Genomic DNA, 17,496 nt, shown 5'->3' on the forward strand with positions numbered 1-17,496 from the left:
GTCTCATAAAACACAAGAGCCATAGAGGTTTGGCATGTTTGCACATCATGTTGTCAAATGGGATAAACCGCTCTGACACCCTCCTGCGTGCATTATTTTGTGCCGGCGCATTGGCCAACAGTGGGTGTTACCGTGGCAACCGTCTCAGTCTCAGGTGAATTCCGAGCGCCGGGGTTGGTCTGCAATCACGGGGCTTCTAAAAGCTCTCAGCCAGAAGAACTCACAGTTTGCCCACTGAGAGGGGGAGTTCACAACACTCCAGATGAATCTCTGCGCCAGCGAGAGAGAGAGAGGCAAGGAAACAGAGAGGAAGCAAGAGAGATCAAAAAAATAAATCAATGTGATAATAGGAGATAAGTCTGTTTAGCCCTCGGTCCAGTTGCTTCCCACCATAAGCCACAAGCCTTGCCTACATTGAGTTACAGTGGAAAGTTTTGCTGCATTCATGTAAGTGGCACTTAGAGACATCCCTCACCGTCTGCCCACCTCCACTCCTGAGGGGGAGATGAATCAAACAAAGCAGGTTTTTCAGATTGAAAACGTATAACTAGTTGCATCAGCAGTTTCTGTTTTCCACATGTTAACTTGGTAGAGCAGCTCTGAAGTCAACTGGCAAGAAGTGGAAGTGTGATGATATGTGTCGGGGTAGATATGAAATATTAAAGTATAATATTATTTTAGTCATTACCTACTGCAGAAGCCCTCGCTCCCCATGGGGAATTGAAAAAATGAGAACACCACGCTGTTATTTCAACACCTCTTTTTGGGTGTGACTTTTTTGTAAATGTTGTGGAAAAAAATACAAATTTTTCTTCGCTTTGTCACTTCGTCTTTATAGAATGTTCCTGAGAAACACGAGGAGGGACACCTCCACTGTTGCCTGCAAAACATTTTCTCGCTGATTTTGCCGTATGCCGTGTTCACAGAATCACAGCGTGGACTTGGAGGAACATGAATAAATGCCAATACCGAAAAAAGCAACAATTACCACAGTGATGAAGTCATTCAGTGCTTTAGAATTAATATATTTTAACATAATAAATTGCAGAACTCGCGATCCCGGCAGGTTTTTGGATGGCAGCTCCTGCTCGGATCTTCCAGGACAAATAAGTCCTGATCCGTTGATCAGTGTCTTGCAAAGGTCCGCTTGGGTCATGAAAACTAGGGCACCCTCCTGGAGCCAGGCCTTCCAGACAAGCGCCTGGTCGGTCGGGTTATACATTTGCACAGGTTGGGCCGGTCTACTTTGAGTGCATGGAGCAAATACAAACTCTTAAAACGCGATAGATTTTCCACCCAAATACCGCCGTTTGAAAATGTTCCCCCGCTCTTGCAGAGTGATTCTCTCAAAGGTTGTTGGATTTATTTCAACATAGTCATCTGCAGCAAAATATTCCCAAAGCATTCTGGAAGGAAGCCCTTCTTTCCTGAAGGATTGATCGCAGTGTTTTGGTTCATGCTGTTTGAGTAATGGTGCCTTTCAATTTGAATTTAGCTCCTGCTGCACACCTCCACATCCCACAGGATCTGGGTTTTTTTTTCCTCATCTGTGATGTAATCCCGTGTGGGATGGGCCGATTATGTGTCACGACATGGAAATAAGAAATGATTCATATTTAAATAATTTGTCAGTGAGAAGTTGAAAGAAAAGCGAACTTTATGAAGGCCATGGTGTTAAAAATGATGATCCCTCTGGAATACAAATGTCATGTCACTTACAGATCCTGAAATACTTATGTTTCATTCCCACGGCTTCCTTTCTTTAACCAGGAAAGCTGCTAAAGAGCACGATCTGATTTAGACGGTTAGTTGACCAGATGAAAGGGAGGCAGCTGCCCAGTAAAGCCTCCAACTTGTGCTGTTGACCACAGAGTAGCTGCACTGGAGCAGTTAAATGCCTCGATCAAGGCACTCTTTAACCTAACTTTGAGACGAGGAAAGAGGTTCTCTCTTCAAGGACTACACACACACATATGTCCTTTTATATTCAGCAGCTTATCAATGAAGGAAAGTGTCATTTTTAGGCCCAAAACTTGAATGACAAACCATTGTTAACACTTTCATTTCATTTCATTGGTCTCCCTTTACAAATATTTGACCAATTGCATGTATAGAACAGATCTTATGACTAACTCTGGTAACTCCAATATATCCTCAAACTGTTGGTAAAACCTCTAGCTCCACCCTGCCTCCTCCTTCAATGAGGCGTAGCACACAGAAGAGCTGAAGGTAAACCGGTACAAGACCACTTCATCTGAGGCGGTGTTTCCCACAGTTTACACTTTCTACCGGCACATTCAAATCGGCGGGTCAGAGCGGCTGCTCGGGGTGAGAAGATCCCCCTGTGAGACCTCTTTCCTCGCCGAACGCATTTCGTCTAAGAGGCCCCACAACCTGTTCTAGGTTGGCTTGGAAAGGCAATCACAATATCCTTCTCCTGGACCTCACCCCTCATTCAAAACTATACAGTGTACTCTTAGAAGAAGTGGATATTGTCGCCGTGATGTCACCCGTTTTGAGGGATCGAATTTGGCATTCTGGCCGCAGCCCATCTTCTTTATTGCAACCAGAAGTGACACGAGAGGGTGGAGACCAAAAATACTACAGTTAACTTTCATGAAGTGAAAACACACTGTGAAAAGGTTAAAGTTGTAAGACAAAAACACGGACAACTCCCAGACCGGACAACGCCGCGGTAGCGACCTGTCAAACACAAGGTAGCTAACCCCTAAAGCATCCCCTGCTTTATGGTCTGTTTGACTCTAAATGGACCATCATTCACTAAATGAACATCATGCTGTATTGAAGAAGACTTGAAACTAGAGATTGAGACCATAAACTCATGTTTACAATGTTTACTGAGGTAATAAATCAAGAGAAGTAGAGTCATTTTCTCAGAGACTTCTATACAACCAGTCTTCTTTTTACAGTCAGTCGACCCATGACGTCCATTAGAAAGAATGCGAGTTTAAGGCACTTTCACATTGACTTCCCGTTTCAGACCCAGAGGTTGCTGGTTGCTGCCTGAGTGTACTTATCAAATCGAGCTGTGATGTTGCCATTGTGATTATAGATGGAAGTGTTTGCTGAGGAGATTATTCTTTCTAGCTAGCGATGTGACCTCTGCGGCAGAGCGGCCAATCAATTCAGTGACGGAAAACAAACACGTATCTGGAGACATTCGCTGGTCAAAAACCTCGTAACCCCATTTGAGCTGGATTTTGGTTAAAAAAAAAGAATACAATAACACATGCAAGTGTCTGATCATCTATAAAAACACAATGGCAACATTTCCTGGACATTTTTCTTGTTTCTGCCCGACAGAGATAATATTACAGCATTTAGCCTATTTGCTACATTTCTGACTTGTTGGGCTGTGTAATTTGCTTGCCTACTCATGTCTTGCATATATAATTCCTTGTCCACCTAGAATGGTTCATATCACTTTTTCTCTCCCCCCCCCCCCCCCTTTTAAATTCCTCTTGGCTCATCCGCACTTTCAAAACACCAAACTCCCTCTTGATGTTAAGCCGCTGAACTCCTGAGTTCACACTACTGCAGTCATCTTCAGTCACTTGGAGCCTGCATTTGAACTCCCACTCAAAAGAGGTGTCGGAGTCATGTTGCGTTCTACAGCCGCTGTGTATTAGAAGTTATTTGCTGTATTCACAATATCCGGGTGAGAGAGAGAGAGGCACAATGCACCATACTGTCGACTCCTGTGTCTGATAATTAAAGTAAGCCCTTCACACTCGAAGCAGCTTCTTTCATTGCTGTTGCAGCCGACCAACTGTTGGTAGCTGCTCAGTGCCAGCCCCTAATACCTCCCTCTGTTGTTGTGCAACTGACGAAAATCCCTCTCAGTCACTCACACGACTAACTCTCTCATGACCTCTTTTCCTCCTCACTTACAGATTGCTCACAATGGATCCTCATGAAAGTTGGATTCTTTTTTTTTTTTAGTGACTGTGTGCATTTTCTTGCTGTAGGAAAGAAAAAGGATTTAGTTTAAAACACTCCGATATCTTTAATGAGGACCATTTTTTTCTTTGTTAAATAACAAATTGATTCCTCATTAAATTCAGGTAATTTAACAATCACGACTTTTAAAAGAACCCATTAACTAAAGCATCATTTGCAGGAAGCTATTTTCCGCACTTCCAACCATATCAGATTTGTTAAAAGCTATCATCTTGTTATAATTGGTGCTTTTCCTACAAAGACCTGCAACGGCTCCAGCTGTTTAACAAAGTCAGATCAATATAGCAGTCTGGTGTCAACTCTTAAGCTAAAAGAAGAAAAGACAGATCTAGTCTTTGCAGATGTGTTGATGCATTTGAAGTGCTGGATGTGCGATGTTAAATGCAGGTCAAACTCCTACAGCATAGTAGGCACCATTAAAGCTGCAAAACAAGGAGGGGTGCTTCTGCTCAGCGGCTCCAGGAAAACACTTTGCGACAAACCTGCTCTGTTAAAAGCCTTTTAAATATATTCCACTTGACTATGCCTACTTTACAATGAATGCTTCTTTGATCTCGTTATCTGTCACATTGAGATGACATTTGCTTCTAAAAAGGCAATTAAACGGAGGCTATGATCTCTAAATAAGCCACATGCTTAAGTAGATCAGTTGATATCTGAAGGCATCTTCCTCCAGTGTGCATACAGAGGAACTTATAATATTACAGTTAATCAGCTGTGTTAAAAGAAGCGCTGCCAAGACATTGATATGCGGGACGTTTAATTAGCTTTTATGTCATTCAACCTTCACATGCAATGGGGTGGTGTACTTCTTGATTCCCAAACACCCATTATCTGCTGAAACAGCATCATTCGTGCAAAGAGGGCAGAGCAGCTTGTCTCATGCTGGTTTTGACAAAAGTTGAAGAACAAACAGCTGGCAATTGTCAGAATTTCACATATACGATACGCTCTCCTCTTACTATTCAAGCAAAGGTCAGATATTGCTCTAATTACTGTTTATGATTTCCGTTTTTTCCTAATTAAATAAACCTATATAAAATGTATTCACATGTGTGCAGTAAGGCCTCGGCAGCCGTTGTGAACCCATTTGTTCCTGCGTAACGGAGGAGCGTAATAGTACTCTGCAGCCCTCTTTTAATTGTTACTGCAGAAATTTACAGGCCGAACCCCGAATTAACTCAAACACACAAAACACAACCTTATGGAACAACCATATCATACTGTGACCGTGTGAATGTGCTGTAAAACAATGCAGCGTTTTTATTTTAAAAAGCAGCCCGTCACTGCCGGGCATGTTTTGTTAAGTTAAGCCTTACTGAGTCAGACTAATCCGTATTGAATGCAGGAGCTTCTTTTAAAAAGGAGATTGTTATGTTTGTCTCTTGATCTGCTGTTTGTAATTTTCTGCATGAAAGGCCTTTTTATTTCGGCACACAATGATATTAATGTTTGAACAACACTGAGCCGCTAATCAATATTCAAAGCCTTCCTATAATAATACCTAGACTTATGACGGTATATGTATTTGTTCCGTATGGTTGATACCACACAGAGCATTCTGTGTCAAATACTTATGTATTACCAATATTATTATTCTACTGTATAGAATTAGTCTGATACAGACGTGCACACTACATCTTGGCATACTAGAAAGCTTCATCAGTATGACAGTGGTTAGCTGTTGGCTAGCAGATGCTGATCTTGGGGCGGTTCTGTAATAGTTTCTGTCATCACTACACTCAGTCAACAGCCAGTTTAAACTTTGAAACAGGATTTAGGGAAAAGTTAGTGCTTTAGAGCTGCAAAGCTCGACTAATCAGTGAGCCATCCCCAAACCTTAACGACCCACCTTTAGAATTTGACCGCAAATATGTTCTGCCCCAAAGCAGTGTCAGTCTGTCGTGCTCCGAGTGGCAGCTGGAGAGAAGATTCGTGCTGAATCCCATAAGCGGCACCTACACACACCCACCAAAGTTCACAAGGAATCCAGCTAAGTGCATGTGTAGGCAAGTGTGACGTCTGTAGAGACGTGGTTGCGTCGCGTGTCCATTGTCGATATATTTTTGGTTGTCTGTTTTACAGTGAGTCAGCTCCTCAACAAAGACATCTGCATTCACTATATAGCAAATCCCTTAAATGCCTTAAATCCCAATGTAATTGGGCATTTTATTATATCAATTCATACTGTAAGCCAGAGATTTCATGTTTTTACATGCACGTTCCTCAGGGTAACGTTTAAATGCCTTCATTGTCTTTACATGACAGTCAGAAAATGTTTGAGAGTTTAGTGACAACAGATGCATACTCATACTGTAGTTGAGTCCTGTAGGGAAAGTATTCCTCTAAAATTGTCAAATTTTAGCTTTTTTGTCTGCTGCTGTGAAATCTCACTGAACTTCATCTCTTGAGATGGAGAGACAGGAATCCATGTGTGAATGCACGCAAGTGTATTGGGAAAAGTAAAAAAAAAAAAAGAGGTCATTTTCCACTTCGGGGCTCACACTCTGGCTTAACGAACCCAGTGCTGGCGGAATTCCACAGGGTTGTGTTAAACCATGAACATATTACAAATATTAATATATATCTTTTTATATGTGATAGAAACCAGATGAAAAAGGAAAATAGCTTGCGTGTGATGTGCAAAATAGCACAGATCAAAATGTTCAGGATAATTTCCAACGAAGTGTGCAATGCTCTTTAAAGCATACGTTCCCTTATTTCCTGGGCGGTCACCTGCCTCGCGCCACGGGGGGTAACGTCGCGTAGCGAGAGCTGTCACAACAACGGTTAGCCTGTTACTGCGCTAACACCTGCAGTCTCTCCTCACATGTGGGTACCACGTGGCTGCTGAAGGTCCATCTCACTGCGGCGTTAATCAGCGAACACTGCGGCTCTACCCGCTCCCACCTGCGACGAAGAGGCGCTTTAGTGTGAAATTTGCATGACATAATTGATGTGCACTTCCTCGCTGTGGTCTGTACAAGGACCCGCGCTGCCTCGGGTCTGTGTGAAAGCAGTGACAGCCGACTCCACACGTATACATGGCTTGTTTGTCTCTCTCTGCCTCGGCCTCTCGTCTGCTCTGCTCTCTTTGGCACTTTCACACACACACACACACACACACACACACACACACACACACACACAACCTCCTCCGTTCACCCCCCTCTCCTCCACTCATCTCCCAACTCTCCATCTCTCTTCCTTGTTATTTGCATCTCTCACATTCCACTCTCTCACCATCCACCCCCCCACCACCACCACCACCACCACCCACCCATCTGCTTGCTGATACGGTGATACTGCGAGTCTGACTTAATAAAGCTTGAAGTACGTGTTGTCATTCCAGCTGTCGATCATTGTAATTATTCATAGATGGAGCAGAGATTGGAGTGGGAGGCGAACGTCTCTGAGCAGCGGTGCGAAAGTACACCACGAAGGAGGTGTTTCCGCTGGATGGAAAGGGAAAAGGTTACCCCGTGCACGATTCAGCATTTTTTCGGAAGTTATATATCAACGTGTCATATGCAAGTTTCTAGTGAGTCAATCATGGGGAGCGCAAGTTAGTCATCCAGGTTCCTTGAATCACCTAGCCATACATTTCAATTAACAGGGAGGACTTGAATTCTGTGCTGTGTTAGTGCTCGATGTAGTCCATCAGGCTATAGCTGTTTGGACGCCCTGCAGATACAGACTGCTGATCTCCTGCTGAGAGCCTACACGTAGCCGTAAGCATTACATGTAGGATTCTTAACGGTAAACCCTCAGTCCAGCCCGACGTGTGAAGTGGTCGTGTGATGGCCTACGTGTTGGTGTAAGCTACTTAGCAAGTGTTGAACTTTCCTAACACGTGCAAATTGAGCTTAGTCTGTGCCGTTATAAAAAGGAAAGAACTGAGCGGGGGCTACTTTTGTGCAGATAAAAAGGTGCAGGTTAAATAATGAACATCCTTAGCTAATGTTGGGCTTTTTCCCCCATAAACTTACATTGGAAAAGAGACATTTTAAAAAGCAGCAGATCTTTTTGCAGCTATGTTAGTTGTTCAACCACAATCAAGCCCAGAGGAAGAGCAACGTTCTTTAAAGCTATTTCGACATAGTGGCCAAACAATGAAATAACAACTTCCGGTTCCATCACGCGACGCCATTGCGCCCAAAAAGACTGTTTCCCATAGACGTACAGTGGGAAAGAGACGTGAGACTGTGAGATGATCCAGGCTTTTAAGAACTCCACTGTGAATCCATATGCGTCATTATCAGACGCTCAGACGGACGTAGTATGCAACGTAGGGGAGCGATTTGACACTGAGTCAAATGAAGGTATGTCAACCTAACCGAGTAGTTTTGGTGCCTAAATCTAACCGCTAACGTTTCACAACGTTAGCCAGCGCAACCCTTTAGCATCAAGATGTTATGCAGATAGTTAACGCCGGGGGCTTCTGCCAAAGCAGCAAATTATACAGTAAATAGGTATGAGATCATGTTTTATAGCTACAGGATACATAAGCAGTGTAAAGTTTGTTTTTCAGAATATTAAATCCCCCATCTTTATCTTAGTAATGTCAGTAAAGTAAATATCTTCTAACATTCTCCTCCATTGAAATGGCCTCATTTCAAGCTCGAAAAAATAAATTCCGTCTTTGATTCATTTATATATCAAATCTGTGTTTGTGTACAAACACAGATTTGAGTTCCAGGTGCACTGAATCAGTAGTCAGCTGTTCTCCCGTCTATCCTGTTGGCATTGGTCGTGTCTCTGGTTTGTCCTTGAAGAAAGTTTCTCTGCTGGCACTCATGAGAACCCCATGAACAAAACCGTCTACGGTGGAAGTGGTTCCGGTTGGAATCGGTGGGCAACTGGACGACATATGCCACCAGGTGGCTAATGGCAGCTGTGTTGTTGCCCCTGATCTACATGCTCCTCACTGCTGGATGTTTTTTTTTTGCATATCCACAATTAATACACATAAATATTTATTGAGACCCTTATTTATACAATCTCTCTGTAGTTCCACAATGTACTGATGTCAAAATACATTTCAATAGGCTACAGCAGTATATAGGACATTGGAAAGTGCTGTGCATGTTACAGATAAACATAAACACGTGTAAATAAGAATCCCTGTGGCGGCATACATTCATTCTGAAGCAATCAGAACATTCTTCACCAAGAATATTGATATGCGCTCAAGCCAATTCGAGTTGTTTCATCAGATTCATGGTTAAGGGTTAAATTGCACGCCGCGGGAGAGAGTACAGCTATAACAAGTAACACAACCGGGCCCTTTTCAGGCCACCTTTCTTTCACTTGTATGCATGTGTTGCATTCTGTGTACTCATTTGCTTCCTCCTCTTTTCACCATGCCTTCCTCTCGCGGTCTCTCTTGTTTGCTTTTACTTCGCTACAAATGCAGCCCTTTTTATTTCTGTTTGCCTACACGACAAGTTCCATTAACAGACGCGTGTCTGCAGAGGCCAAGGTGAACTGCTCTTTTGCAGCACATTTAAATAGTAAACGAACACCTTTGAAAATAATTAGCCTCGGCACACGGGAAGAAATGCACCAGCTTGAGATACTCCAAATGCAAAATGTTGTGGGTTGGATTTTGGGTTTTTTCACCCTTAACCCTAAATGTCTGTCTGTATAAATAGGTAATTGCAGGCTTTGCTGAAAGAGTGACACGACTGAGAAGACAAAGCAAACCATCAATTAGTCTTTTTAGCCAAGGGGTCTAATTATCCTAAACAAGTTGTTTCCTTTCATTTTAGACAGCACAGCCAGCATCATTGCCAGGCGGCGGCGTTTCAACCACCTGACCCAGGATCTGTATGAACTGCCCATTGTGGTGTGGGACGGTGGGGAGCCGTCGCTGAGCGGCACCAGCACCCTGACCCTGCGGGTGTGCCCGTGCCAGAGCCACGGCAGGATCCGGATGTGCCAAGGCGAGGCGTTCCTCTCCTCGGCGGGTCTCAGCACGGGGGCTCTCATTGCCATCCTGCTGTGCATCGTCATCCTGCTGGGTAAGTTGGGACAGCCGCTGCAGGGACTGCAGCAGGGGGGGGGGCAAATATCCTGAGGGCAAGGACGGAGGAGATGAACCATAGAGAAGCAGGGAAGGGTGGAAGGGTCTGACAAGGGCAGAGGAGGAGAGAGGGATGAAAAGACGCGAGGACACAGGTAGAATGAAGAATGAGGGTAGAAAAAGATGAAGAGGGCAGAGGTGGAAGAAAGAGAAAAGCGTGTGAAGGACAGAAGAGAAGGAGGAGGCGGCTGGAGGAGAGGTGACTAGAAAGAAGATGGTGGAATGGAGATTGCAGGGTCAGTGTGATTCAGAGAGGAGTTGTTCACAACAAAAAAATACGGGGAGTCGGACATGAATCCTAGAGCAGCTTGGATTCATGTCCAGGCAGGCAGCTCGAATCAGAAACTCAGATTAGACCTGAATCACATGTGTTGACGATTGGAAATTCGATTCAAATCTGCTCTTTTGCAATTCAACTGAATCTTCTCCCCCACCGCTCCCCGCCGTCGCATGTGGGGACAGCCAACAAACACAGATGCCGCTGTACGTTGAGTTCATGTGTGACGGACATGAATACATGATTCCATCAGAAACACTGTGAGAAAATAAACGGGGCGGCATCCGTGTTGCCAGCTCATTGTCCCCGAATCGATGAATGTGCGTGCCTTGTTGCTATAGCAACCGGTATTCACAGCACCAGCTATGCGATTATATAGAAACTTGCAAATTTGATCTCGACACTTTAAAGTCGGAACGGGGACAGTCGGCTTTACAGGATGGCGCAAAAAAAAAAATCCAAAGATCAAATAAAGCGAAGTCAACAGCCTCCCGTCAAATGAAACGGAGAGATGTCGCGCACTAATTCCTTCCTCTGCAAACCAAACTGCAGGAGGACATGATCGCACAAAACTGTCTAATAACACGGCTTCACCGTCGCTGCTCTCCCCTCCTCTCCTCAGTGATTGTCTGTGGACATCAGTGCGTGAAGGTTATGCATATTCATACCGTTCTTCCTCTATGCCAAAGCCTCTGGCTGAGGCGAACAAAAGGCCATCACCACTGTTTGGAGCAAACGCTTGAGTGAGAGACACACGCTGAATCCCTAATCATCAGCACAAGGCAGGATACGAGAGAGAGAGAGAGAGAGAGAGACCAATAGAAACCAGGAGAGACAGATCACACCTATTTTTTTTATTTTCTTGTGTGTTGCATTGTGCATTCACACCTTCCAGTTACAAGGGAAGTGTCTCACACATAGCTCAGCTACTGGACAGAGGTCTGGTAACCCGTCACCTCAAGAGATAAGAGATTGTCAGTTGGTCGTGTTCAAAATACATCAGATTCCACTCCATGTAACAGCAGGTCTTTGAACTTGCCTGCTTTTTTGTTTTTTTTTACAATTCACCAGCTCTGGTCTCCATAGCACGTACAATAAAGAAATAGCTGAATGTGGTTGTCCTGTTCAAATAGTGATCTACGGTTGTGGTTACACTTCTGTAATGAGATGCACCAGATCGTGTACAGCGGTGGATAAACTCCTATAGATTCTTCACAACACAAGTCCCCATTTGTCTTTGCTGCATACTCTTCCTCCCTGCAGTCTTAGTAGACTTGATGTTATTGATGAATAGCCGCTAACAAAAGGTCCGCTGATTCGGTGGTTAACATATTTACCTAAAGGCAAACTCTGTTTGGGTCAATGTCTGCATTTCTCAAATATAAACCACATTAGTAAAGTTGTTCACACTGGAAAATGTAGGTGATGATTCACATGGCTTCAATGTTGATCATAGTGAAGAAATTATACTGTATTTACATGTAAAAAAAACAAAACAAGACAGATTGACTTAAAATATTGCAAATGTGACTTTTGTGTTATTTAAGTTTGTCTCTCTTTGAACGGAGGTTTGTGCCTTGGGAAGTTCAAATGGAATGGCCTCTTGTTTGGATTAGAGACATCCTTTGACGATACAGTCCTCCATAACCAGGATGAATGCAGCATAAATGAGACTCCTGCTACGGCTTCTGCTGCAGCAAATTGGTATCTGTAGACTGAGGTAATGCTCCGGATGCTATAAGTGGTGTACCGAGCAACAGCTAGACCTCGACCGGCCTTGGCGAGGCAAATGAAATGACCTGAATGGACCATTGAGGGAGCATTAATGTAGAGTGTAATAGAATATAGTGTGTACAGTGGATGGGAATATTCAAATAAAAGTAGATCATGAACTGTGGAAAGTGCGGTTTAATGTACGAGATGCTGGTAAATAATAAAAGGTGCATTAACTGACTCTTTATATTCAGGCCGTTTACCTCTACAGAACAGTGAGGTATTAAACTGTACATAGCGGGAGGGGAGGAAGTGGACAAAAACCTTGCAGCACAAGAAGAACGCAATTCTTTATTCCCTAGTTCTGCTCACTGTGATTGACCCAGCTCACCCGGCACGCTCTCACATCCTGCATTGTGTAATTGGTCCCTTTAAACAAGCCGAGCGATAAACACTGTCCCAGACAAATTGCGTTTCTCCCTCTCTAACCCCAATCGGGCCGTGCCAGTGCACCAGGTGGAGTGAAGGGACTTTGTTTAGTTCTTTACGTAGATTAATCACGTGCAGGTTTCATTAAAACCACAGGCAGGGAACCGCATTGAACAATGAAATATATGTAGATAGATAAATCTGCGCATAATTACTTAAGTCATACGGTGTCTTAGGGTACAGTCAAACAATTTGTAGTTCATAATGGAAAAGTTTACTTTGTTGCATTCTACATTTAGTTTCCCATTATCCAAGTTCAACTCAATCAGGGCTTGAGAAAAAAAAGCCTCGTGGCCTCACAAGTAGGTCAGGAGTCGCAGTGATCTGCCCTGCAGTTAAAATATTAAAAAGAAATGGCTGGAGAAGTATGAATCCAGACTCCGTTAATTCATTTTATTATGAACATAACTGCTGCTGTCTGCTCATACCTAGGGCTGCATTATCAGATGGACAGAGAGGGCATATGCCCTGTGGTCACAGAACTTATTAACTTCCCTATTTGGTTAAAGGTACGCCGATTAATTGTGCCTTTCTCAGGGAGAATATGCACCAATACTGCAGAAAATCATTAGAAATTTAAAGATTTAGCTATGTTATTACACAGGCCACCCGTTGTAAAGACGTTCAGGCCTTTTCTGGCATTCAAGTCAAGCTTTATGCTAAATGGATCATGATTTACTAAATGATTTACTCAAACTCGAAACTAGAGATTAAGACCATAAACTCATGTTTACTGAGGTAATAAATCAAGAGAGAGAACATTTGTTTCACTGTAGTTGGTTTAGGTTCCTTAGTTGTGTCAAAACTAGGGCAAGTTTTTGCGTTATCAATGTTGTCTGGTCCACTTATGCAGCACTACCAGAGTTTGTCTGGGATTATTATTCTCACCTGAAGGTGAACTGAAGGAGTAAAGGCTTCAGTGTTGGACTAAACAGCTGAAGCTTGGTGTCAATGCACCTTTAATCTAAGTCTGCTCTGAGGCTTACGTCTTCTCTTTGAAATTGCTTTATAGTCTGTCTAGTATGCGCCGTAGTCACCACAATGTGTATATATATATATTTTGTGTATATATATATATACACACACAAAAAAATGTAATGCCCGAGTGAATACAGTAGATTAGCCAAATGCTTCATTGCATCCTTGACGTTATAAAAATCTGAACCCCCCCCCCCCCGCCCCCCCCATCTCATAATCCACCACCTTGTATGTGTTATAGGGAGTCTCATCCCGAGAGGCTGATCTCACACAGTAGGGTGTTGCTGGTTAGATAAAAATATCATATTTATAAAACGCCAAGAAGTGGAGCGCCAAGATGCCGAAAAGATTCAAATCACCTTGAAAGACAAAAAAGCTTTTATTCTGCTAATAATCAATGCAATGTGATGGTGGAGCAACGGAGCCTCAGCAGGAGCACTGATCTAGCTTGCTCGTCTCTGTTAACGCAGCATAATGAACTCCTTTAAGATATTGCACTGCTCTACAAATGCACTTCCCTCGCTAACACCATTTTATTAAATAGATGTTAGCGTTAACATCTTGCAGAGAGGTCATCATTAACCCAGAGAAGTATAAGTCTCATTAGTTGTAGGAACAAGTTCCAAGCTGTAGCATGTCATCAAATATTACTCGGCTTCATGACTTCATGAACAGTTGGAAGAGACATTTCACTCTGTGAGCTGCTTATCTGCCTAAATGCTATATTTTCTTTAATGTGGCACAACCGGCGCATTCTTTCTATCGCTGGCTTCACATTTAACGAAAAGAGAATTACACGAGACGTACCTCCATATGCTGTCACACGCTCGCTTTATACTTACAGGCTGTTTTGCATTTTGGCTGGATGGGAGTTTAGATTTGCTCAGCAGATGATGATAATGTGTATACTGTCATCATCTCCAACAGCTTGCAGTCAGACGATCATCACAGCCGATGCTAATGTCGGCTAATGCGTATTATTGATTTACAACTCTTCAGCGCTTGGTTAGTTTTATTGTCCTGATGTGAAATCGGATAAATATTCACGTTGTGTTCATTTGGTTGGCTGTTTATGAAAACACGGCTGATCATTGGAACCACATTGAGCTGATCTGTGGCATGTGATGTTCCTCTGCTTAGCGGTTTGTATATTGAATTGTTGGGAAAAGTAATTTTCTTTCTGTCCGACTTTTGTCTACAACTATTAAATAAGTCAGTTTATTGGAAGAAGTCATTTTCTCATATTTCTAGTTCAAAATGTTTCCGTTTTTGCGTCTTATCATCAGCACTTCCCTTTCTCTTAAATGTGAGCCTTAATACAAATGTCCTTTTTCTGTTTTGCAGTCATCGTGGTCCTCTTCATCACACTGAGGCGGAGCAAGAAAGAGCCCCTCATTATCTCCGAGGAGGACATCCGAGAGAACGTGGTCACCTATGATGACGAGGGCGGAGGCGAGGAGGACACCGAGGCCTTCGACATCATCGCCCTTCGCAACCCAGCCGCCGCCGAGGAGCTCAAGTTCCGACGGGACATTCGCCCAGATTCGAGAAAACACTGCGCCCAGCCCCGCAGCCGCCGGACTGCGTCGGTGGAGCTGGACGAGGTGGATGTGCACGAGTTCATCGAGCAGAGACTGGTGGAGGCCGACATGGACACCAGCGGGCCGCCCTACGACTCCCTCCAGACCTACGCTTACGAGGGGCAGGGCTCACCCACGGGATCCATCAGCCCTTTAGACACTCCCGCCACGCAATCAGAGCAGGATTATAACTACCTGGACAACTGGGGGCCTGAGTTCCAGAAACTGGCAGAACTCTACGCAGAGGCAGATTCGGATGTGACGACCTAGTCTGTGAGCTCACTGCTGTTCAAACCAAATCAGTTTGAAGTCCATTTTTTTCAAATTTTCAGTGAACAATATAAACAGAGATGCTTTCAAACTGTTCCCCCGGTGGTTTGTAACTGTTGAACTGAAATGACTACGCTACCATTTTTTGTTTGTTTTGTTTTTCGTTCCCTTTCGTCACTTTGGATCGTGGGTTGTTCATCTGGAAGTGTTAAATCAGATTTTGAGATGGAAGAACGACAATATGGGGAAAAGGGAAAATGATATTTTCCTCGGTGTATATTTTTTATTGCTCAATAAAGTCCTGAAATCCATACGAGTGGATATGTGAAAAAACAAATTGTACATTTGTCTTCTTCATCCAAGAATGGATATACCGTACAGCACGCAGTTAAGATCATGGTGGGAGGCATCACCAAAGGTGTTCATAATTCACTAAGCAGAGGATGACGCTCAGCCACAATAATGACACCTACCGTGTTGCAATGTGTTTTGTGTCATTTCTTCCACGTTGCCATTATCTATGAAACACACATTGAATTCAGCCATATCTGTTAACATATGTACATTTTTCCAAGCTTCTTTCACTGACGGGAGGCAACTTTAGGCTATTATCACGACTAGTATTTTTAGCATTACATACATCAGCTAAGGGCAAAGCGAACAGTGGTTATGATGTGAAATCTTTCAGCTCATACGTTAACCGGTCATCCTTTCAAAACATTTTGCTCCCCACAAACACAGCAGACTTCTCTGGAGCCACAGAACCAAGACATGCAGCCTTGGTGTCCCGAAGTTTCCCCAGGATCTCCTCATGGTCAGCTTTCCAATTCATTAGGTGTCTGTGGGCCCCTTTATAGGAGCCGCTCTCTCTGCATCGCTTCATTAAATCGTCCGTGCGTGACGCTTTTTGCAATGGGACCGCTGAGGGACATATACGTACACACTGTTAACCAGGTTACAGATGAATTTGTGTGCACCTCTATACCACACAGATTACTGCATCAGACTTTACCAGGAAGTAGCACGCTTATTGTCTTACTGTAATGGCTAAGTCAAGCTTCCTTCACACTGCAAGCCATTAACATGTGGATTATATCACATTACATCACAGCTCAGATTCCAGTGTGAACTGCTCAGGGTCCTGAACTGGCCCCCATGCACGAAGCCCAGCGTTAACGGTTTCATTTATAGGGTGATGAGAGGGGAGTGGAAGCAGTGAGCAGGACGAGGATAAAGAGAGCTACATATGTATTTGTGGCTTCTTGTTCTGCAATTTCTGTACGGAGGTTTGTGCAGATGCAGAGTCTGAGCCGGGAGTGGTGTGGTCGTAATGTGAACGGCTTCACAGCGGAATTTAAGAGATCAGATTGATTTGTGCTGTTCAGACGGTTATGAAAAAACAACAACATGATGAGTCGCATACGCACAAAAAGATATCTGATTTGGGCCGCTTTTGCAGTGTTAAAACTGCATTTACTGATTTGGAACGAGCTGAAACACAAAACTGATATTTTGTCTCGTCTTGATGCGGCAAACATGTTAACAAACACTTTCCCATTTACACATATAGGAGATTCAGAGCAACATAAATCATTTGAAGTCATGTCTCTTGCTTACTGTATGTCAGGACAATGTCCAGCCGCTTTGAGCTCCGTTTTTGAACTATGTGACTTTTTAGCTCCTAAATGATCGACTATGTTTACAAGCTAGTTGCTAACTTTGTTTGCCTTCCATGTCGTCCTGTGAAGGTATAGCACCCAGTGGGTTTTCAAAACTTTTTCAATAAAAACACTTCTGAAACTAAAACAGCAAAGTTTTGGGTCGTAATAAAAAAAAAACAATGTGCTGAAAGATGCTATAAAGCTCTGGTGACATTATGTGGTTTCAAAACTGCGACCGACCTTTTACACAGAAAAGATGATCCATTGTTAATATATACTGTAGTTCTTGTCTGTTTAAAAGTTGAAGTATGGCTTTATCCATAAGAGATCTTGTCTGAGATTTAAAGTACCATCAGTGACATCTTTGAGAATACTTTGTATGACATGAAATGGAAGGAACATCACCTTCCTTTACATCCATTAGGGAACAAAGAATGATCTCACATTCATTACGCAATATTT

At 43.3% G+C, this 17,496-nt stretch overlaps 1 protein-coding gene across 1 annotated transcript in view; it reads left to right on the forward strand.

Annotated features, from left to right (window-relative positions):
• Positions 1 to 15,373, forward strand: part of LOC306712243 (cadherin-18) — a gene marked incomplete at both ends in the record, with an annotated part of 62,819 nt that extends 47,446 nt beyond the window's left edge. Inside the window, 2 exons of the mRNA XM_079181424.1 lie at positions 9,753 to 10,004; positions 14,868 to 15,373. Coding sequence (XP_079037550.1) covers positions 9,753 to 10,004; positions 14,868 to 15,373 — 758 coding nt within the window. The remainder of the gene's footprint in view (positions 1 to 9,752; positions 10,005 to 14,867) is intronic.
• Between the last annotated feature and the right edge of the window lie 2,123 nt (positions 15,374 to 17,496).

This window comes from Pholis gunnellus, assembly GCF_910591455.1.
Source record: "Pholis gunnellus genome assembly, chromosome: 20".
NCBI lineage: Eukaryota > Metazoa > Chordata > Actinopteri > Perciformes > Pholidae > Pholis > Pholis gunnellus.